We start from the raw sequence: 23,253 nt of genomic DNA on the forward strand, positions 1-23,253 counted from the left end.
AGAGAGAGGGAGATGGGACATCCAATACTGTGAATAGAAATATGGGTGTATATCTGTTTGAGGTCTAGTCTGTCAGCTCACGGCACTCCTTCTCTCTTTGCAGGCATGTAACAATATATCTTTGACCAAATATTTTGCTTTGTTGTCTTTATAAAAGGATCCACTGTGCTGTGCTGTGCTGTGCTGTCTCTGTGTGTGTGTGGGGGGGGGGGATAGTACCTAAGAGAATAGTACCTAAGAGAAGGCACAGGAGTGGTCTGTCTACTCAATGTCTGCTTTTCATTTATATGTACAGTATGAGCTCATGTATTTTTCATTGCCAGGAATGGATTACATGTGGTAATGTAGAGACTTACCACATCTAGTTTGTTAATACATCATAAATAAATACTTCCACATAACACTAAACCCATTCCACCACCTATCTGCCATGCACATTCAGATTTGAGTGTTATGATTGTCAGGTAAACCTGACTTAACATAATTCACCCCCGTTAACTACACATCATTGCTCACCCGGTGAACCTTCAACATAAATGTATACACAGATCGGATATTCAGTACATGATGCTTATGTTTTCCTTGCTGCATTTCAGGGCTCATCACATCGATGCTGAGTGCAACTGCTGAGGCTACTTATTTCCACTTGGTGAAGCTGAATCCTGTTGCTACCCATTTCACATCTCAGGTGAAGTTAATCATGATATAGCGAAATCTATGATATTTGATATTGCAAAATCTTTTGCTATTGACCTCACTTTGAGACCTAAAGTTCATATTTTCAAATTAAGAGTGACAAAAAGAGAACATCTAGGAAAGCCATATACCTGAGTTACAATTCCTCTGTGTTACAATTTCTTAGCTCATCTCTCTGTCTCTGTCTCTGTCTCTGTCTCTGTCTCTGTCTCTGTCTCTGTCTCTCTCTCTCTCTCTCTCTCTCTCTCTGTCTCTGTCTCTGTCTCTCTCTGTCTGTCTCTTTCTCTGTCTCTCTCTCTCTCTCTCTCTCTCTCTCTCTCTCTCTCACTCACTCTGTTCAAAGTCTGTTCCAAAGACGGTGGTACAGTACTTTGGACCATACTCTCATTGGTTGCTTGTGTGGAGCTGTGGTCAGGCTCATCAAAGCATTGTATGTCTGTGCATATTTGACAGTACGCCTGTAATTCTGCATTCTGTAATAATGAGAGGTTATGTTCAAAAGCCTAGCTGTTTGCTAATTTTATGCATATTATCTATCTGTGTTAACTTATACATAACCTGCTCATCTAACCTCCGGTCTCAAAAGAGTTGCATAGTATGTTGAATTGAATCCTCATTCAAACTGTCATGTTCCATTGATTAACAGCAGGGGCATCCATTCTCTCCCCTTTGCCCTCTCTCCCCATGCTTCTCTTGTGATGTCACAACAAGGATAGCCTGGCACCAGTTTTGTTCAAGAGCATGTCTCTATTTTCACAACGATTTCATCAGTGACCCTCAATGATTAACAAATATACTGAAATGGACGTGGCAGATACCAATATTATAATTGTAATTTGTCATGAACTGACCTACCACTTTTTATCATCCTGGACCAGCTGTTCAAGCCTGTATAGTACCTGCAGGCCTCCTTACTTCCCCTGCACCACTAATAACAGGATTCCCTGCTATATCGTTACACTCAACAAATTGACCTGGTGGATCAGTGGTCAATTAAACCAGCATCTATTGGTTGTAAGTGAGAAGGGGAGGAGACGGTGTGTGTTGTGTTGGAGAGAGGGAGGGAGCTTAGGGATGGGCAGAGGCAAAGAATTGTTGTTGCACCCTCAAAGTTCACATCACCTCGTCATCTGCATTAATCTTAGCCTCTTGTCTCCTATGTTTTTCTCAGCTTCTTCTATGTCTATCCTATGAAAAACATGTACTATGTACAGCTACCCCCCTGTCCAAAAGTCCCTCTTTCTAGTTGTAAAGGGCTGACCGGTTGCCAGTTGAAAGCTGGGAAAATGTCAACACCAGATCATTTGAGTGTACATTTCAGGATTTCAAAATGTCTTTCCAACCTTCCCAGTCGTATCATACTGAATACAGAAAGACATTCGGTCTCTGGTTGTGTAATCACTTTATTTTTGCAACACTTTTGAAATACATTGTATACTAAGTTTCAGTACCATGTACCTGTCTATTAGCAGAACATTTGGGCAAAATAATTTTTGAGAATATGACATTTTTACCAAAAGCAGTAATTAAGTGCAATATATTTGTTTGGAATGTGGTCCTTCAGTTTGGCTAGTAACCTCCTTTTTTTAGGTTCAGTAGTTCCATGGGAGTCCATTTGGTCTGTAGCGGTTGGGGTCCCCTCCATTACGTCCCCAGCGGTTAGCCTCCTGGTCAGCTGCTGAGTCCTCATGTCCTCGACCACTGGAACCCTGAACCCTCTCCCGGCCATTACTGAGAGAGGAGAAATATTACATAAGTAACTCGCCAACCACAGTAAACCAATAATGGTCAAATTGTCTTTCTGACCAGACATTTGTTTTTTTTACAAAAAGTGGCATAAAGAACTAATTAGAGAAAGGACAAAGTTTTTATGAGATAATTTGATGACCAACTGAACCACATTATAAGCATCTCCCAGATATTTGAGAATCACCCACCTGATGACTGCTGCTGCCCACCTGCCCCCTGGTCCTCTCCTGGCAGCATCATAGTTGCCCCGAGCGTGGAAGTACTTGTCTGAGTTTTTCCAGTTGGCGTCCTTCATGTCGCCATATGCACGCCACATGTCTTTAGCACCTGCAGGGTCAGGAGGACACAGATGTTGAGTTTGACACTTCCAAGGAACTTTACACATTTTCAAACCACTATCCTCAAGAAATAACAATGACTTTAAAGGAGTCCTCAAATACAGTACATGTTGCTCTTGGATGATTTGTCGCTCTTGATAGATTTGTTGCTATTGGTTTATGTATCTATTTCTGTCAACAATGAAGAAACAATGATTAAAGTGTATAAACGGACCTCGAACAGCTTCACCAGGGAAGCGGTACCACTGAGCTTGAGCTCCTACAACGAGGGTCAGAACAAGTCCAGCTAGAAGCAGCTTCATACTTGCAGATGCAACAAACTGAAGGAAACATGAGGGTGAGAGAGAGCATAGGCTACTATATGAATTGCTGACATATTTACAGATAATTTATTCAACATAAACTGTGACTGCCTCATATAACAGATTCATCTCTTACCTTCCAGCTCCTTAGTTAGTTAGTCAGTCAGGCAGTTTGAACTCCCTTGTGTTTTGTGTTGGTTTGTGGTCTGCAGCTTGTTCTTATATTCCACTCAGACCAGGGAGGAGTTCTGTTTTCCAAAAGCTGGAATTCCCTAACTTCGTCCTCCCAAGCTATTACGATCAGAAGTGTCTGTCTGTACACAATATGAGGAATTTCCAGGTCATTATAAGATTAGAGGACCTGCTCTGAAGCCTTTGGCAATAAGGAGGATACTCGTCAATTGTGTAACTAGGCCTATTGCTTAAAAAATCAAGGCATCAAAATGTGATGTGTCTGCATTAATAAGACTAATGGGGGCAATGCAGTTTGTTTATCTGCTTTTAATGTCGTAATTGTCATGATGGATGAGGTTCCAAAAGTTTGCGTCTCATCTAATATGAGACAATGATTCCTTATGATATGATTCATTATCGACTACTATAGTAGGGTAGAATACAGGTATTTAATAGATAGAGACATGAAAGGCAATTTACATGTCCACATCTTACAGATTGCAACTTTATCTTACGGGTTACACAATTACTGCTCCCCCTCACACCTATGCTGCTGTTCATTGATTATTGATTGCCATTACCATTAGTATCTATCTTTTTATCCTACTACAGGTCACTATTACTCTTGTTTACAAATCAAATAAAAAGGTATTGGTCGCATACACATATTTAGCAGATGTTATTGCAGGTGTAGCGAAATGCTTATATATATATATACACTTCAGTCTCCGACATTGCTTGTTGTAATTATTATATATTATATATGTGTGTGATGGGATGCATAGACATTATGGACGGTATGTGGATAGAATATTTAGTATATCTGTAGAATACGTAGGATAGAATGGTATATATACAGCAATAGTAGAATGAGATGGCCTTAAGTAGAATGCAGTATATACTGTACATATGAAATTAGTAAAACAGTATGTTAACATTACTAAAGTGACCAGTGTTCCATTATTAAAGTAATCAGTGATTCCATGTCTATGTGCATTGGTTAGCAGCCTCTAAGGTGTAGGGTTGAGTAACCGAGTGGTAGCCGGCAAGTGACAATGACTAAGTTCAGGGAAGGGTACTGCGTGGAGGCCGGCAAGTGATGGCTATTTAAGTCTGATGGTCTTGAGATAGAAGCTGTTTTTCAGTCTCTCGGTCCCAGCTTTGATGCACCTGTACTGACCTTGCCTTCTGGATGATAGCAAGGTGAACAGGCTGAGGCTTGGGTGGTTGATGTCCTTGATTATCTTTTTGGTCTTCTTTTGACATCGGGTGCTCTAGAGGGCAGGCATTGTGCCCCCGGTGATGCATTGGGCAGACCGCAGCACCCTCTGGAGAGCCCTGCGGTTGCGGGTGGTGCAGTTGCCGTACCAGGCAGTGATACAGCCCGACAGGATGCTCTCAATGGTGCATCTGTAAAAGTTTGTGTGGGTCTTAGGGGCCAAGCCGGGGAACTTGAAGCTTTTCACCTTCTCCACTGCACCACCGTCAATGTGGATTAGGGCGTGCTCCCTCTGCTATCGACATGTATAGTACCTTCAGAAAGTATTCACATCCATTGATTTTTCCACATTTTGTTGTGTTACAGCCTGAAATTAAAATGTTTTAATTGAGATGTTATGTCACTGGCCTAGACACATTACCCCATAATGTCAAAGTGGAATTTTGGTTTTAGAAAGTTTTACAAATTAATAAAAATGAAAATCAGAAATGTCTTGATTCAATAAGTATTCAATCCCTTTGTTATGGCAAGCCTACATGTGTTCAGGAGTAAAAATGTGCTTAACAAGTCACATAAGTTCCATGGACTCACTATGTGTGCAATAGTAGTGTTTAACATGATTTTTGACTACTTAATCTCTGTACCATACACATACAAATATCTGTAAGGTCTCTTAGTCAAGCAGTGAATTTCAAACAAAGATTCAATAACAAAGACCATGGAGGTTTTCCAATGCCTCACAAAGAAGGCATTAGAAAACCTAGTTAGCTTTTAGTCCTCAATTGCAAATCATTGTATTTTGGTGTAAAACACTGTCTCAGGCACTGCTCCATAATCTCCCATAGGTGTTCAATTGGGTTGAGATCTGGTCACTGAAATAGCCATGGCATATGGTTTACATAATTTTCATGTTCAGCCAACCAGATCAGTGACCACTCCTTCCCTGTGGACGGGGGCATTGTCATCCTACAGGGCATAGCCATGATAGCCAAAGTAATGGCCTGCCCAGCATTTTTATTCATGACCCTAAGCATGATGGGACGTTAATTGCTTAATTAACTCAGGAACCCCACCTGTGTGGCAGCACCTGCTTTCAAAATACTTTGTATCCCTCCTTTACTCAAGTGTTTCCTTTATATTGGCAAATACCTGTACTTAAAACACACTTAAAATAGTACCTTCGTGTAGTGTTACCAAATATTAGAATTTTGAAAGGTAACAAAAAAAGGAAAAAATAAGTTTTTAACTAGTTTTAAACTTTTATGGCCAGTGCTATCATGATGACGTCATGTTGGTAGCATAATGACATATCAGTATGGAGAAAGCACAGCAAGGTTATGTGTTTTTATATTTGATTTTATTTCTGTTTGTTTTTACATTCGTACTAGTTTCTATTTAGTTTAAGTTGTATGAAAATATATATATTTCATTTTTATATTATTTTGTTTCAGTTTTAGTGTTAAGAAGATAAAGCATTTGTGGGAGGCTAGAAGAAATATGGGTTGTAGAGTTTTTGTGTGTTTTTTGGGATGTCACAACTGGGGGGCAGTAATATATAAGGTGATGGGTCAGGTCATAGGTTAGGTTAGCCCTTCTCATGACTCCAATTTTACATTGGTGTCACATATACTCCCTCTCTGGCCTCTAGGTCATCAGGCTGCTGAGTATCCCACACACCTGTCACCATCGTCTCGCGCACCTGCGCCTCATGACACTCACCTGGACTCCATCACCTCCTTGATTATCTTCCCTATATCTGTCACTTCCCTTGGTTCTTTCTTCAGGTTTTATTGACTCTGTTTTCATGTCTGTGTGGTCATTGTTCCTTTTATTTATTAAAACACTCATGCCTTGAACTTGGTTAATGACTCTCAGCACACTCGTTACAATTGGAGTCATTCAATGTTCCTTTTCATTAGCTGAAGTTATTTGGTCAAGTGTGAAACCCTCTATCTAGAAATAATTGATCGGTGATTGCAATATGGTTTTGGAAACCTTGAACACTGAACTTATCCATAAATAACTTTACAAATATAAAAGATACACTGTTTTACCACAGATTTCCACTGAGGTGTTCTGTGTAACAACTTCAAGCCAACGTTTTTTGTTGTTCCCTCCTGAGTTTCCATTAGTTCAGGAAGTGCAATGCAAAACACCTCAGTGGGAATTTGTGTATTTGTAAAATAATTTTGGGGTGATATGAAAATAGAATTTCTGAGGTTTCCGAAACTGTATTGCACACGGTGATGATTAACAGTTACACAAAACATTGACCCCGCTGTTATTGTTCAAATGAGAACCCATGGCTGGATGGCCGTGGGTTCTCAAGAGCTAAAGTTAGGTTAGGTTTAAATTATGAAGTCAATCTCAATCTGACTTGGAATTAAAAGGAATAGTGTCCAGACTGGTGTAAAAAATTATCTAGCCATTTTTTTCCCCCTGTTAGCTAGTGAAAGTTATACTTAAGCTACACATTTTTTTCATCTCCTGGATGCATTTACCTGCCAGATTCAGCAGCTTGAAACCCTCCCAAAAGCTTGAAAACCACATGAGACATTTGCCCAAAGTTTAGAAAAAAATACTAAAACCAAACATAGTTCATATGGACATATTACCAGTAATGTTTTGTTGGCAGTGAAAGCCAGCTGAGATGCCAGTTCTCCGTTCCTGACTAATAGAAACAGTTCTGACTGGAAATGAAACTTCGGAATTTCCTCAGCATCACATCCTGTTTTTGACAGTGTTACTATGGTCCTGTCCAAAACAAACCGTAGCCCCAAATAGACAGTTGACATGATGAAATATAGACAGAGATGGGTGTGTTTTTCCCCATCTAATCAGATCATGGTTATTAAATGTATTTGTTTGAAATCTATCATTAGATGGTTTCATTTCAGAGAGACTATCATATGTTGTTGCAAAATGCCATATATCGATCTCACTCACAGAGAAAACAGTAGTACTGCAAGGTTTTACAGTCAAATGTGACAAATATATATATATATATATATAAGAACTGTACAAATGATACATTGGTGATCATAGATATAGAACCATAGATAAGATGATGTCATACACTAAGGGTAGGGTTGGGGAGTAACGGATTACATCTAACCCGTTACATGTAAAGGATTACAAAAAAAACTGTACCTGTAATTCATTTCGTTAGCAGCAAAAATATTGTAATTAGATTACAGATACTTTTGAAAAACTAGATTATTACTTCGAGGATTACTTTTAAATTCAGAAAGGATTTTTTGCGAAAAAAAATCTTTGACACTTCGCTGTTTTCTCAATGACATTAAAATCAGCCGTGAAAAAAGGCGCAAATTTAAGGTGGTTCCACACGAGCGAGTCTGACCACAAGTCAGAGACCAGTATGACGACACACCAAATGTGTTTGATGCATCGTGGGAAAAGAGCAGGAATAGGCTATTTTAGGCTACAGTTTGAAGTGATTGTGTTAGCTGTGTTGTTGGCTAGCTCCTCTGAATACTCAGTGTCCTGACGAGAGAGCTATGTCAGGGGAAATTGCGCATCATTAGCTTGTTGTTATGGATGTATCCAAATAAATGTCACTAGAAAACAGCTTAAACAAACGCAAATGCAGCCAGTTTGCTTTTATTCTGTCTGCACTGTTTGATGTGACTAAGTTAGCCGTAGTTGGCTAGCTAGAAAGCAAAGGATAAGAATGTTGCCAGTCCGTACTAAAAGTTCAATTTCCATACTAACGACTAGGTCCGTCCGTAGATACAGAAAAAAAGACTTAACGACGGAGTCGTGTCACTGGCAACCGAACCGATAGAATGAACGACCAGCCGGCTTGGGGAGCAACCTTAGATTTGTGTTGAGATATATCTCGTGAAGGATGAAATAGTAAGAATAATTTCATCAAAATGACATTTATTTTTATTAAAATATGTTGAATATGTTGGTAACCCATTGAATAAAATTGATAATGCCCTCAAAGCTGGTGTTTAGAGGATATATTGGCACGGTTTGCCGGCCCTCGACTTCATCTTGGGCCTATCAACACCCGTTTCGAGGGCATTATCACTTGAATGAATACCTGCTCTTTCCGTGACAGGTAAAACTGACCAGGTAAAATATATGATCCCTCATTTGATGTCAGTTGTTAAATCCACTTCAATCAGTGTAGATGAATACGAGGAAACCAGTTAAACAAGTATTTTTAAGCCTTGAGACAATTGAAAGAAGACAAAAGATTTAAGTCCCATTGAACAGGGTATGGCAGAAGGTGCCAGCCACACCGTTTTGTGTCAAGAACTACAACGCTGCTGGGGGGAGGACGGCTCACAGTAATGGCTGGAATGCAGTCAATGCGAACAACATACACTGCTCAAAAAAATAAAGGGAACACTAAAATAACACATCCTAGATCTGAATGAATGAAATAATCTTAATAAATACTTTTTTCTTTACATAGTTGAATGTTGTTAGGGTTGAACTGGCTATTTGTTTGCATAACCTTTATAATATACCAGGGAAGCTATACTACAATATTAAGTTTATGAACTGCGGATAAATCAACTGCTGAAGACAGGAAGAACGACACCCGGCGACAGGAAGTGCGTCACGACGCTGGGACCAGCCTGCACGCCGACGATAGGAGGAGCAAGTTTAAACCACGCTCCTCCTCCCTCTGACAGGCCAGCATTGAGATGGAACTATCTCTGTCAGAGTATAAAAGCGAAAACAATAGGATGTGTCGTTCTCTTTTCTGTCTGCCCTGCGAGGTGTCACAGAGAGACCGTATATACGAACCACCCATTTACCACACACGTGTTGGCATTAATTAAAGTACAGCTAAATCAGAAGTTACTATGTGCTGACTATTTTGTTCTGATACCAGAAACGAACAGTCGCAACTTTAACAATGTGCTGACAACAAAATCACACAAAAATAATCAATGGAAATCCAATTCATCAACCCATGGAGGTCTGGATTTGGAGTCACACTCAAAATTAAAGTGGAAAACCACACTACAGGCTGATCCAACTTTGATGTAATGTCCTTAAAACAAGTCAAAATGAGGCTCAGTAGTGTGTGTGGCCTCCACGTGCCTGTATGACCTCCCTACAACGCCTGGGCATGCTCCTGATGAGGTGGCAGATGGTCTCCTGAGGGATCTCCTCCCAGACCTGGACTAAAGCATCCGCCAACTCCTGGACAGTCTGTGGTGCAACGTGGCGTTGGTGGATGGAGCGAGACATGATGTCCCAGATGTGCTCAATTGGATTCAGGTCTGGGGAACGGGCGGGCCAGTCCATAGCATCAATGCCTTCCTCTTGCAGGAACTGCTGACACACTCCAGCCACATGAGGTCTAGCATTGTGTTGCATTAGGAGGAACCCAGGGCCAACCGCACCAGCATATGGTCTCACAAGGGGTCTGAGGATCTCATCTCGGTACCTAATGGCAGTCAGGCTACCTCTGGCGAGCACATGGAGGGCTGTGCGGCCCCCCAAAGAAATGCCACCCCACACCATGACTGACCCACCGCCAAACCGGTCATGCTGGAGGATGTTGCAGGCAGCAGAACGTTCTCCACGGCGTCTCCAGACTCTGTCACGTCTGTCACATGTGCTCAGTGTGAACCTGCTTTCATCTGTGAAGAGCACAGGGCGCCAGTGGCGAATTTGCCAATCTTGGTGTTCTCTGGCAAATGCCAAACGTCCTGCACGGTGTTGGGCTGTAAAAACAACCCCCACCTGTGGACGTCGGGCCCTCATACCACCCTCATGGAGTCTGTTTCTGACCGTTTGAGCAGACACATGCACATTTGTGGCCTGCTGGAGGTCATTTTGCAGGGCTCTGGCAGTGCTCCTCCTGCTCCTCCTTGCACAAAGGCGGAGGTAGCGGTCCTGCTGCTGGGTTGTTGCCCTCCTACGGCCTCCTCCACGTCTCCTGATGTACTGGCCTGTCTCCTGGTAGCGCCTCCATGCTCTGGACACTACGCTGACAGACACAGCAAACCTTCTTGCCACAGCTCGCATTGATGTGCCATCCTGGATGAGCTGCACTACCTGAGCCACTTGTGTGGGTTGTAGACTCCGTCTCATGCTACCGCTAGAGTGAAAGCACCGCCAGCATTCAAAAGTGACCAAAACATCAGCCAGGAAGCATAGGAACTGAGAAGTGGTCTGTGGTCACCACCTGCAAAACCACTCCTTTATTGGGGGTGTCTTGCTAATTGCCTATAATTTCCACCTGTTGTCTATTCCATTTGCACAACAGCATGTGAAATTTATTGTCAATCAGTGTTGCTTCCTAAGTGGACAGTTTGATTTCACAGAAGTGTGATTGACTTGGAGTTACATTGTGTTGTTTAAGTGTTCCCTTTATTTTTTTGAGCAGTGTATTTGGTACCATTCCATTTACTCCATTCCAGCCATTATTATGAGCCGTCCGCCCCTCATCAGTCTCCACTGGTGTACATAAACTAGATATCATTAGAATTCCTGTCTACTGATATGTCTGTGACATCAATATAAAAAATACATATTTACAAAATGATCAATAAAGTAATATATCTATATCTGAAATCTGCAGGATACAAACATTCCATTCCAGCTAAATAATGGATATATAGCGTTTTGCCACAAAACCTTTTTAATATACATCTCAAATCTTAATCTATAGCGAGGTTTCCATCCAATTTGCACCAGATTTTCATGTGAATATTCTCAAATCCGCATGAATAAAATCTGAGCATTTTCCCACCAGATACGTGTTTCCATCAGATAAACTTTTTGCAGATAAAATTCTGTGTATGATGACGTAGTGCACATAAAAAACTTTCTCGGTTAAATGCCATTGGTTTCCATTACATTTTCAACTGATGGTTTTGTTACAAAAAATATTGAGTTAATATAGCGAATGTGCCCACTCTGGTATTGGCACATGCACTCTAGCCAACAGCTCGTAGATACAGTGCGGGTATAGCCTACATCAGGGATGGGCAACTTATTAAATGATTGTGGGGGCCACAACAAATCAGAATGAGTTTATCGACATGAGCACGAGATTATTTTTAATTGTGAAATGGCAGCCAAGCACTGGTTGTTCATTTTGTCACTAGAATAAGACCCTCAATATTTTTGGGAAAGGAGCATCAAGCTCATCACTTTGCAATTTCACCATGCTGTGAAGTTCATCATAGTTTATTTCATCTGTAGCCTAATAAACTGTATGCTTTCCAAAGTCGGAGAGGGACGACCACACATTTCATCTTGTGACTGCAAGATTACTTTATTAAATCAATATTTGCAATTAAAAGCCTTTCCGCCACCATTTCTCACATAATTCATTTTACAGACAAAAAGATCCCACCTTGTCCAGTACGAAAAAAAAAAAAATGTATGAAATGTATGCATTCACTACTGTAAGTTGCTCTGGATAAGAGCGTCTGCTAAATGACTAAAATGTAAATGTAAAACATTTATTTAGTTCATTCAATATTTGGAAAGTTTACGACAAATCTGGTGTTCCCATCAGGACGGTCGTGACATTTTTTATCCGACATGTACTGAATTTTCTAGTCTAAAATGCCTTCTCCGTTTATTTCATAATACCAGTAGATGTTTTAATGTTCTACCATCAGATAATATGGATATAATCGATCAGAAAGGGCCTGTTAAAACCAGGAGGGAAGAGTTAGAGTGAGAAGGAGAGGTTACCTGATGCAGTCTGTCACTCCGCTGTAAGTGTCCTCCTGACTTCCCTGTGTCATGGTCTGAATTCTGGTCTTAATCACTGTAATACACATACTGTATCAATTGGCTTACGGCAGGCATAATCAAATCACATTTTATTTGTCACATGCACCGAATACAACAGGTAGACCTTACCGTGAAATGCTTACTTACAAGCCCTTAACCAACAATGTAGTTTTAAGAAAAATAAGGGCCTTTCTATGACACTGACTGGTATATAGGCCCAGTGATGTACTGGGCCGTACATACTACCCTCTGTAGCCCCTTGTGATCGGAGGGCATTATGCCATACCAGGCGGTGATGCAACCATTCAGGATGCTCTCGATGGTGCAGCTGTAGATTTTTTGAGGATCTGAGGACCCATGCCAAATCTTTGGGGGAATAGGCATTGTCCTGCCCTCCTCACGACTGTCCTGGTGTGTTTGGACCATGATAGTGTGTTGGTGATGTGGACACCATGGAACTTGAAGTTCACAACCTGCTCCAGTACAGCGCCATTGATGAGAACGGGGACGTGCTCGGCCCTCCTTTTCCTGTAGTCCACGATCATCTCCTTTGTCTTGATCACATTGAGGGAGAGGTTGTTGTCCTGGCACCACACTACCAGGTCTCTGACCTCATTCCTATAGGCTGTCTCATTGTTGTCGGTGATCAGGCCTACCACCGCTGTGTCGTCTGCAAACTTAATGATGGCGTTGGAGTCGTGCTTGGCCACGCAGTCATGGGTGAGCAGGGAGTACAGGAGGGGACTAAGCACGCACCCCTGAGGGTCCCCCGTGTTAAGGATCAACATGGAAGATGTGTTGTTGCCTACCCTTACCACCTGGGGGCGGCTGGTGAGGAAGTCTAGGATCCAGTTGCAGAGGGAGGTGTTTAGTCCCAGGGTCCTTAGCTTAGTGATGAGCTTTGAGGGCATTATGGCTTTGAACACTGAGCTGTAGTCAATGAACAGCATTCTCACGTAATTGTTCATTTTGTACAGGATGGAAAGGGCAGTGTTGAGTGTAGTAGAGATTGCATCATCTGTGGATATGTTGCGGCATTATGCAAATTGTAGTGGGTCTAGGGTTTCTGGGCTGATGGTGCCTTTCAAAGCACTTCATGGCTACAGACGTGAGTGCTATGGGTCAGTAGTCATTTAGGCAGGTTACCTTAGTGTTCTTGGGCACAGGCACTATGGTGGTCTGCTTGAAACATGTAGGTATTACAGACTCGGCCAGGGACAGGTTGAAAATGTCAGTGAAGACACTTGCCAGTAGGTCAGCGCATGCTCGCAGTACACGTCCTGGTAATTCCTCTGGCCCTGCGGCCTTGTGAATGGACCTGTTTAAAGATTTTACTCATGGGCCTCCCGAGTGGCGCAGTGGTCTAAGGCACTGCATCGCAGTGCTACATTCGTCACTACAGACCCAGGTTCAATCCTGGGCTGTATCAGAACTGGCCGTGATCAGGAGTCCCATAGGGCGGCGCACAATTGGTGCTGTTTCCTTCAACACATTGGTGCGGATGACTTCCGGGTTAAGCGAGCGGGTGTTAAGTAGCACGGTTTGGTGGGTCATGTTTCGGAGGATGCATAACTCGACCTTCGCCTTCCTATCCCGTTGGGGAGTTGCAGCGATGAGACAAGATTAAAATTGGGGAGAAAAAGGTTGTTCAAATTTTTTTTTAAAGGTCTTACTCACATCGACTGCGGCGAGCGTGATCACACAGTCGTCTGGAACAGCTTAGCTCAGTGCGGATGTTGCTTGCAATCCATGGCTTCTGGTTGGGGTATGTACGTACAGTCAATGTGGGACAACGTCATTGATGCACTTATTGTTGAAGCAGGTGACTGATGTGGTATACTCCTCAATGAAATCGGAACATATTCTAGTCTTTGCTAGCAAAATAGTCCTGTAGCTTAGCATCTGTGTCATCTGACTACCTCCATATTGAGTGAGTCACTAGTACTCCATGCTTTAGTTTTTGTTTATAAGCAGGAATCAGGAGGATATAATTATGGTCAGATTTGCCAAATGGAGGGCGAGGGAGAGCTTTGTACGCATCTTTGTGTTTGGAGTAAAGGTAGTCTAGAGTTTCTTTCCTCTCTTCTTGCACATGTAACAGATAAAACGGATTTTAGTTGTTCCGCATTAAAGTCCTCGGCCACTAGGGGCACCGCCTCTGGATGAGCATTTTGTTGTTTGCTTATGGCCTTATAGAGCTCGTTGAGTGCGGTCTTAGTGCCAGCATCGGTTTGTGGTGGTAAATAGACAGCTACGAAAAATATAGATGAACACTCTCTTGGTAAATAGTGTAGTGTACAGCTTATCATGAGATACTCTACCTCAGGCAAGCAAAACCTCGAGACTTCCTTAATATTTGATTTTGCGCACCAGCTGTTATTGACAAATAGACACAGACCTCCACCCCTTGTCTTACCAGAGGCAGCTGTTCTGTCTTGCCGATGCATGGAAAAACCTTACAACTGTATACACACTCATACATGTATACACACACACACAACTGTCCTTACCATCCACAGGTAAGCTGCATTGCTGTACGGAGATGTCCTTACCGTCTCCCGGGTGAGCTGCATTGCTGTATGGGACCTCAACTCCACTGGGCCCCCAGGGACCCCAACTGCAGCCTGGGACATCAGCTTCCTCTGATCCTCTACATGTGTCATAACACACACAACATCATCAGTATCATCAGTGTGACATCATTAACCAGGGACAGAGAAGCAGGAATGCCTCTGGAGAAGTTGACAAACAAATTTAAATGTGGGGAGACACAAGAACACAAGGAAGAGTCACAAATGTGGTCAAGCAATAAAATAACTATTGTACACAATAACAATGCTGTTGTTACTGGTTCTAACTGATCAGATCTCTGTGATCTGTTTGTGTTTGTTTGGCTGACAAGACATTGGTTAGTCATGAAACATTGACTGGGGAACATACAACCTCCTCTCTCCTTCTTCTACCCATTTCTCACCTATCCGCCCTGCATCCTGTAACTGGATCTTTAGCATCTCCATGGGAGTGGTGATGATGACCTGCACCAAGAGATGGAGAGACAAAGAGATGGAGAGACAAAGAGATGGAGAGACAGAGAGACAAAGAGATGGAGAGACAGAGAGATGGAGAGACAAAGAGATGGAGAGACAGTGTGACTGTGTTTCAGAAGAGTTCAAATACCCAGGCAAACACACAACTATTGTGCATAATTACTGTTGAGCCACAAGATGGTAGTAGAAAGCTGTCTGAGGCTGATACCCCAACTGATCTTACCTGACATGTACCAGCACCACAACCTGCCAGCATCTCCCTCAGCAGGGTGAGCTTCTGACTGAGAGAGAGAACAAATGTCATCATTATTTTGGTTCAATTACTTTGCTAATTTCTCTGGATGGTCTGGTGCTATCTCAAGTGATTTCCATACATTAAACAAAATGCATACAACATAAAACTCTCTGTTTCTATACACATAGGACATAACAATAAACATGCATAAAACAATAAACATACCATTAGTGATACACATAAAGAAACATACATAAACACACATAAACACACACACATACATGCACACACTGACACACACAGACACACACACACACGCACTCACACAGTCTTAGAAACATGTTAATAATTCACCAGTTCACTAGCGCAGGTCACTCAATAATTTATCACCCATGTTGTTGGTCCCCATGGAAATGTTGAGGGACGCTAAAGATATCCCAGGTATGTCATGCGGATAATGCTGCAGGGGCCTGTGGGATTGCTCCTATCATCCATGCTGTATGTTTACAAAATATTTATACCTCTAATGTATTACCAGTAGATCCCAGCACATAGTGAAGATATTATTAGAATCCTATTTGTGATATGTATATCAAATCCAAACAAGAAGTTAGTTAAAGCTGATGTAGTATACACTACATCTTTCAAGTACATCTATTCAAAGAGATCAGAGTGGGCAAGAGGTTGGTGTACCAGTCAGTTACGACTGGTGTATGATTGTATTTGAAAGGTAGGTGTTTGAAAGAGGCCTCTGAGCACTACTCACCCATCCTTGGACAGGTGCTGTCTAAAGAAGTCATTGGCAGCTAGTTTGATGGCCTTCTCTGGAGTGACCAGAGTCAGGTTTACAGCAGCACCTAATGGTCAAAGAAATAGAGAGACACAGAGTCATAAACAAAGAACATGCTCAAACCTGTGTGCACACACACGCACGCATGAACACACGCAAACACAAACACACACAATTTTGTCCTACCTCTGTACATGCCAAAGTACCCCTCTGATTTGATGGTCTTGATAAGGCAATCTGACCTGTGTAGTGAACACAAAGGATTACTTTGCATTGACCTCAGAGAATCAACCAGAGGTATGCAGATATTACAAGCAAACTGCAAGTTTTAGAATTTCTAAATGAGACTGGTTAAAAGTGTGTGTTGAACAGCATTGTACATACATGCTGGTGTAGAGACGGGAACCATTTTGCTGGTTCTGGAGACGGGTCTTGGCTAGGTCAATAGGAAATACACATGTCACACCAATCAGTCCAGCAATTCCCCCATTGATCAATTTGGCAGGTAAACTGAGAGGGAGAGAAAGAGAAAGAGAGAAGGGTGAGAAGGGATCGAAAAGGTGACATTGACCAATCAATAACAAAAGTTAAAACAAGAATGAGAGAGCGGGAAAATGGTGGAGGAATTAGTTCTTGATTCAAACTAGAACATCAATTAAAACATGTGATAAAATCCTCTCAGATTCTTCTGTTTCCATCAATATCCTTATCCGCACTTACCTGATCTGCTTGTCAGCCATCTGTCTGTGTATCTGTAAACGTGATCTGCAAGGAAAACAATGGATTAGTGGAAGATAGATGGAGAATACCTCGGACAACCAGCCAATGTTCAACCATCAGTTTTAGTCAGTCAGTCAAGTTATTGGCCAGCTGTGAAGGAGAACTGGAAAAGAACAGAGTACAAATCCATGTCAGAACAGTAGTCTGAGACTCAGTTAAAGCTTTGAGAAACATTTGTGCATGGAAGGTACTTGGCTTATCCCTGGGCATAGTAGCATTTACCTCAATGTTGTGTTGGCTGGCTACCTGAAATGAAGAGTGTTCATTCATTGAGCCCTGCTTTCAGAAGAATATGATCGTACAGCCACCCTCCTTCTGGACCAATCACATCAATCCTCCCCTTCCACCCTTCCCTCAACCCTAATTCTAACCCCAACTCTTCTATTTCCTCTGCTCCTACTCCTCCCAGATCTCTCCTGATTTGTGTGTGTGTGCATTGTATTTGAATGGAGCAAGAGAAAGCAGAGAAAGAGAGAGGGAGATGGGACATCCAATACTGTGAATAGAAATATGGGTGTATATCTGTCAGCTCACAGCACTCCTCTCTTTTCAGGCATGTAACAATATATATTTGACCGAATATTTCGCTTTGTTGTCTTTATAAAAGGATCTACTGTGCTGTGATGTGCTGTCTGTCTGTGTGTGTGTGTGTGTGTGTGTGTGTGTGTGTGTGTGTGTGTGTGGTGGATCAGTGGTCAATTAAACCAGCATCTATTGGTTGTAAGTGAGAAGGGGAGGACACGGTGTGTGTTGTGTTGGAGAGAGGGAGGGAGGGAGCTTAGGGATGGGCAGAGGCAAAGAATTGTTGTTGCACTCTCAAAGTTCACATCACCTCGTCATCTCCATTAATCTTAGCCTCTTGTCTCCTATGTTTTTCTCAGCTTCTTCTATGTCTATCCTATGAAAAACATGTACTATGTACAGCTACCCCCCTGTCCAAAAGTCCGTCTTTCTAGTTGTAAAGGGCTGACCGGTTGCCAGTTGAAAGCTGGGAAAATGTCAACACCAGATCATTTGAGTGTACATTTCAGGATTTCAAAATGTCTTTCCAACCTTCCCAGTCGTATCATACTGAATACAGAAAGACATTCGGTCTCTGGTTGTGTAATCACTTTATTTTTGCAACACTTTTGAAATACATTGTATACTAAGTTTCAGTACCATGTACCTGTCTATTAGCAGAGCATTTGGGCAAAATAATTTTTGAGAATATGACATTTTTACCAAAAGCAGTAATTAAGTGCAATATATTTGTTTGGAATGTGGTCCTTCAGTTTGGCTAGTAACCTCCTTTTTTTAGGTTCAGTAGTTCCTTGGGAGTCCATTTGGTCTGTAGCGGTTGGGGTCCCCTCCATTACGTCCCCAGCGGTTAGCCTCCTGGTCAGCTGCTGAGTCCTCATGTCCTCGACCACTGGAACCCTGAACCCTCTCCCGGCCATTACTGAGAGAGGAGAAATATTACATAAGTAACTCGCCAACCACAGTAAACCAATAATGGTCAAATTGTCTTTCTGACCAGACATTTGTTTTTTTTTACAAAAAGTGGCATAAAGAACTAATTAGAGAAAGGACAAAGTTTTTATGAGATAATTTGATGACCAACTGAACCACATTATAAGCATCTGCCAGATATTTGAGAATCACCCACCTGATGACTGCTGCTGCCCACCTGCCCCCTGGTCCTCTCCTGGCAGCATCATAGTTGCCCCGAGCGTGGAAGTACTTGTCTGAGTTTTTCCAGTTGGCGTCCTTCATGTCGCCATATGCACGCCACATGTCTTTAGCACCTGCAGGGTCAGGAGGACACAGATGTTGAGTTTGACACTTCCAAGGAACTTTACACATTTTCAAACCACTAGCCTCAAGAAATAACAATGACTTTAAAGGAGTCCTCAAATACAGTACATGTTGCTCTTGGATGATTTGTCGCTCTTGATAGATTTGTTGCTATTGGTTTATGTATCTATTTCTGTCAACAATGAAGAAACAATGATTAAAGTGTATAAACGGACCTCGAGCAGCTTCACCAGGGAAGCGGTACCACTGAGCTTGAGCTCCTACAACGAGGGTCAGAACAAGTCCAGCTAGAAGCAGCTTCATACTTGCAGATGCAACAAACTGAAGGAAACATGAGGGTGAGAGAGAGCATAGGCTACTATATGAATTGCTGACATATTTACAGATAATTTATTCAACATAAACTGTGACTGCCTCATATAACAGATTCATCTCTTACCTTCCAGCTCCTTAGTTAGTTAGTCAGTCAGGCAGTTTGAACTCCCTTGTGTTTTGTGTTGGTTTGTGGTCTGCAGCTTGTTCTTATATTCCACTCAGACCAGGGAGGAGTTCTGTTTTCCAAAAGCTGGAATTCCCTAACTTCGTCCTCCCAAGCTATTACGATCAGAAGTGTCTGTCTGTACACAAGATGAGGAATTTCCAGGTCATTATAAGATTAGAGGACCTGCTCTGAAGCCTTTGGCAATAAGGAGGATACTCCTCAATTGTGTAACTAGGCCTATTGCTTAAAAAATCAAGGCATCAAAATGTGATGTGTCTGCATTAATAAGACTAATGGGGGCAATGCAGTTTGTTTATCTGCTTTTAATGTCGTAATTGTCATGATGGATGAGGTTCCAAAAGTTTGCCTCTCATCTAATATGAGAGAATGATTCCTTATGATATGATTCATTATCGACTACTATAGTAGGGTAGAATACAGGTATTTAATAGATAGAGACATGAAAGGCAATTTACATGTCCACATCTTACAGATTGCAACTTTGTCTTACGGGTTACACAATTACTGCTCCCCCTCACACCTATGCTGCTGTTCATTGATTATTGATTGCCATTACCATTAGTATCTATTTACAGTTGAAGACAGAAGTTTACATACACTTAGGTTGGAGTCATTAAAACTCATTTATCAACCACTCCACAAATTTCTTGTTAACAAACTATAGTTTTGACAAGTTGGTTAGAACGTCATTTTTCCAACAATTGTTTACAGACAGATTATTTCACTTATAATTCACTGTATCACAATTCCAGTGGGTCAGAAGTTTACATGCACAAAGTTGGCTGTGCCTTTTAACAGCTTGGAAAATTCCAGAAATGATGTCATGGCTTTAGAAGCTTCTGATAGGCTAATTGACATCATTTGAGGCAATTGGAGGTGTACCTGTGGATGTATTTCAAGGCCTACCTTCAAACTCAGTGCCTCTTTGCTTGACATCATGGGAAAATCAAAAGAAATCAGCCGAGACCTCAGAAAACAAATTGTAGACCTCCACAAGTCTGGTTCATCCTTGAGAGCAATTTCCAAATGCCTGAAGGTACCACGTTCATCTGTACAAACAATAGTACACAAGTATACACACCAGAGGACCATGCAGCCGAGATGAACGTACTTTGTTGTGAAAAGTGCAAATCAATCCCAAAACAACCGCAAAGGACCTTGTGAAGATGCTGGAGGAAACAGGTACAAAAGTATCTATATCCACAGTAAAACGAGTCCTATATCGACATACCCTGAAAGGCCGCTCAGAAAGGAAGAAGCCACTGCTCCAAAACCGCCATAAAAAAGCCAGACTACAGTTTGCAACTGCACATGGGGACAAAGACCGTACTTTTTGGAGAAATGTCCTCTGGTCTGATGAAACAAAAATAGATCTGTTTGGCCTTAATGACCATCGTTATGTTTGGAGGTAAAAGGGGAAGGCTTGCAAGCCCGAAGAACACCATCCCAAACGTGAAGCACAGGGGTGGCAGCATCATGTTGTGGGGGTGCTTTGCTGCAGGAGGGACTGGTGCATTTCACAAAATAGCTGGCATCATGAGGAAGTAAAATTTGGTGGGTATTTTGAAGCAACATCTCAAGACATCAGTCACGAAGTTAAAGCTTGGTCGCAAATGGGTCTTCCAAATGGAAAATGACCTCAAGCATACTTCCAAAGTTGTGGCAAAATGTCTTAAGGACAACAAAGTCAAGGTATTGGAGTGGCCATCACAAAGCCCTGACCTCAATCCCATAGAAAATGTGTGGGCAGAACTAAAAAAGCGTGCGGGAGCAAGGAGGCTGACTCAGTTACACCAGCTCTGTCAGGAGGAATGGGACAAATTTCACCCAACTTATTGTGGGAAGCTTGTGGAAGGCTACCTGAAATGTTTGACCCACGTTAAACAATTTAAAGGCAATGCTACCAAATACTAATTGGGTGTATGTAAACTTCTGACCCACTGGGAATGTGATGAAAGAAATAAAAGCTGAAATAAATCATTCTCTCTACTATTATTCTGACATTTCACATTCTTAAAAAAAGTGGTGATCCTAACTGACCTAAGACAGGGAATTTTTACTAGGGTTAAATATCAGGAATTGTGAAAAACTGAGTTTAAATGTATTTGGCTAAGGTGTATGTAAACTTCCGACTTCAACATTATTCATCCTGCTACTGGTCACTATTACTCTTGTTTACAAATAAAATCTAATTTTATTGGTCGCATACACATATTTAGCAGATGTTATTGCGGGTGTAGCGAAATGCTTGTGTTAATAGCTCCAGCAGTGCAGTAATATCTAACAATTTACAACAATACACACAGATCTAAAAGTAAAAGAATGGAATTAAGAAATATATAAATGTGTCATGTCCTGACCAGCAGAGGGAGTAATTGTATTAGTTTGGTCAGGACGTGGCAGAGGGTTTGTGTTTTGTATGTTTTCTACGTTCTGTCTAGTTTAGTTTTTCTATGTTTAGGTTTGGGTGTTGGACTCTCAATTGGAGGCAGGTGTTGCTAGTTGCCTCTGATTGAGAGTCCTATATATAGGTGTGTGTTTGGTTTGGGTTTTTGTGGGTAGTTGTATTTGCACTGCGTTATGTTAGCCTGCAAATCTGTTAGCTGTCGTTCCTGTTTCTTGTTTTTCCCGTTACTCACTATATATAATTTATTAAAGTATGAGTATTCCGGTACCCACTGCGCCTTGGTCTCATCTCTTCAACGACACTTGTGACAGAACTACAGGACCAAGCAGCGGAGGAAACTTGGCGAGGACTGGTGAACACGGCTGGTAAGGGAACCCGAGAGGCAGCCCCAATAATTTTTTGGGGGGGGCACAAGGGCAGTTTGGCGGGGCGAGGATGGAGCCCCAGGCCAGCTCCCCGTACCCTTGTTGGGCAGAGACGAACTGGACAGGTCCCGTGCTTTGGGGTGATGGGTACAGTGGCGAGGCCGAGCATCTTCAGGCCAGTACGCGCAGTACCAGCAGCCCGCATGTGCCAGGGGAAAGTGGGCATCCAGCTGGTAGGGGTGATGCCAGTCCTGCGCTCAAGACCGCCAGTGCGCCTCTACGGTCCAGTGTTTCCCGCTACACGCACAAGCCTTGAGGTGCGTGCCTCCAGGCTGGCACGTCCTGTACCAGCCCCACGCATCAGGCATCTAGTGCGTCAGCCCAGCCTCGCCAGTCTGGAGCCGCCAGAGCCGCCCGCCAGTCAGGAGCCGCCAGAGCCGCCCGCCAGTCAGGAGCCGCCAGAGCCGCCCGCCAGTCAGGAGTCGCCAGAGCCGCCCGCCAGTCAGGAGTCGCCAGAGCCGCCCATCAGTCAGGAGTCGCCAGAGCCGCCCATCAGTCAGGAGTCGCCAGAGCCGCCCGCCAGTCAGGAGTCGCCAGAGCCGCCCGTCTGCCCGGAGCTGCCAGAGTGGCCCGTCTGCCCGGAGCTGCCAGAGTGGCCCGTCTGCCCGGAGCTGCCAGAGTGGCCCGTCTGCCCGGAGCTGCCAGAGTGGCCCGTCTGCCCGGATCTGCCAGAGTGGCCCGCCGTCCCGGATCTGCCAGAGTGGCCCGCCGTTCCGGATCTGCCAGAGTGGCCCGCCAGCCGGGCGCAGCCATCGCCACCCACCAGCCGGGCGCAGCCATCGCCGCCCGCCAGCCGGGCGCAGCCATCGCCGCCCGCCAGCCGGGCACAGCAAGGGTCATCCGCCAGCCGGGCGCAGCAAGGGTCATCCGCCAGCCGGGCGCAGCAAGGGTCGCCCGCCAGCCGGGCGCAGCCGTCGCCGCCCGCCAGCCGGGCATGTGCTCAGTGTGAACCTGCTTTCATCTGTGAAGAGCACAGGGCGCCAGTGGCGAATTTGCCAATCTTGGTGTTCTCTGGCAAATGCCAAACGTCCTGCACGGTGTTGGGCTGT

At 43.1% G+C, this 23,253-nt stretch overlaps 3 protein-coding genes across 3 annotated transcripts; all 3 read right to left on the bottom strand.

The window, feature by feature from the left end:
* Window positions 1-2,080: 2,080 nt before the first annotated feature.
* On the bottom strand, window positions 2,081-3,369 carry LOC115167108 (serum amyloid A-5 protein-like). The gene is made up of 4 exons (XM_029721199.1): window positions 3,222-3,369; window positions 2,998-3,103; window positions 2,634-2,772; window positions 2,081-2,427 (listed from the first exon to the last, which is right to left on the bottom strand). The coding sequence occupies exons 2-4, from the start codon at window positions 3,083-3,085 to the stop codon at window positions 2,289-2,291; spliced, it is 366 nt and encodes a 121-aa protein (XP_029577059.1). The 5' UTR covers window positions 3,086-3,103; window positions 3,222-3,369; the 3' UTR covers window positions 2,081-2,288.
* Window positions 3,370-14,695: 11,326 nt separating this feature from the next.
* On the bottom strand, window positions 14,696-17,349 carry LOC115167581 (mitochondrial glutamate carrier 1). The gene is made up of 8 exons (XM_029722154.1): window positions 17,296-17,349; window positions 17,014-17,058; window positions 16,678-16,803; window positions 16,480-16,535; window positions 16,270-16,360; window positions 15,492-15,549; window positions 15,196-15,256; window positions 14,696-14,871 (listed from the first exon to the last, which is right to left on the bottom strand). The coding sequence occupies exons 2-8, from the start codon at window positions 17,031-17,033 to the stop codon at window positions 14,696-14,698; spliced, it is 588 nt and encodes a 195-aa protein (XP_029578014.1). The 5' UTR covers window positions 17,034-17,058; window positions 17,296-17,349.
* An 817-nt stretch (window positions 17,350-18,166) lies between these two features.
* On the bottom strand, window positions 18,167-19,457 carry LOC115167109 (serum amyloid A-5 protein-like). Its single transcript, XM_029721200.1, has 4 exons — window positions 19,310-19,457; window positions 19,086-19,191; window positions 18,722-18,860; window positions 18,167-18,514 (listed from the first exon to the last, which is right to left on the bottom strand). Exons 2-4 carry the CDS (start codon window positions 19,171-19,173, stop codon window positions 18,376-18,378), a joined length of 366 nt encoding a protein of 121 aa, XP_029577060.1. The 5' UTR covers window positions 19,174-19,191; window positions 19,310-19,457; the 3' UTR covers window positions 18,167-18,375.
* Window positions 19,458-23,253: the final 3,796 nt, after the last annotated feature.

Source organism: Salmo trutta, chromosome 29 (genome assembly GCF_901001165.1).
Source record: "Salmo trutta chromosome 29, fSalTru1.1, whole genome shotgun sequence".
Lineage (NCBI taxonomy): Eukaryota > Metazoa > Chordata > Actinopteri > Salmoniformes > Salmonidae > Salmo > Salmo trutta.

What these genes read in the sequence shown, in the direction of transcription:
- LOC115167108 (XM_029721199.1), bottom strand. Translation starts at nt 3,085, where the DNA reads ATGAAGCTGCTTCTAGCTGGACTTGTTCTGACCCTCGTTGTAGGAGCT. An exon ending in CCCTGGTGAAGCTGTTCGAG is followed by an intron (nt 2,773 to 2,997) that starts GTCCGTTTATAC and finishes CTGACCCTGCAG; the next exon opens with GTGCTAAAGACATGTGGCGT. An exon ending in TGGGCAGCAGCAGTCATCAG is followed by an intron (nt 2,428 to 2,633) that starts GTGGGTGATTCT and finishes CTCCTCTCTCAG; the next exon opens with TAATGGCCGGGAGAGGGTTC.
- LOC115167581 (XM_029722154.1), bottom strand. Translation starts at nt 17,033, where the DNA reads ATGGCTGACAAGCAGATCAG. An exon ending in ATGGCTGACAAGCAGATCAG is followed by an intron (nt 16,804 to 17,013) that starts GTAAGTGCGGAT and finishes TCTCCCTCTCAG; the next exon opens with TTTACCTGCCAAATTGATCA. An exon ending in ACAGGATGCAGGGCGGATAG is followed by an intron (nt 14,872 to 15,195) that starts GTGAGAAATGGG and finishes TGACACATGTAG; the next exon opens with AGGATCAGAGGAAGCTGATG.
- LOC115167109 (XM_029721200.1), bottom strand. Translation starts at nt 19,173, where the DNA reads ATGAAGCTGCTTCTAGCTGGACTTGTTCTGACCCTCGTTGTAGGAGCT. An exon ending in CCCTGGTGAAGCTGCTCGAG is followed by an intron (nt 18,861 to 19,085) that starts GTCCGTTTATAC and finishes CTGACCCTGCAG; the next exon opens with GTGCTAAAGACATGTGGCGT. An exon ending in TGGGCAGCAGCAGTCATCAG is followed by an intron (nt 18,515 to 18,721) that starts GTGGGTGATTCT and finishes CTCCTCTCTCAG; the next exon opens with TAATGGCCGGGAGAGGGTTC.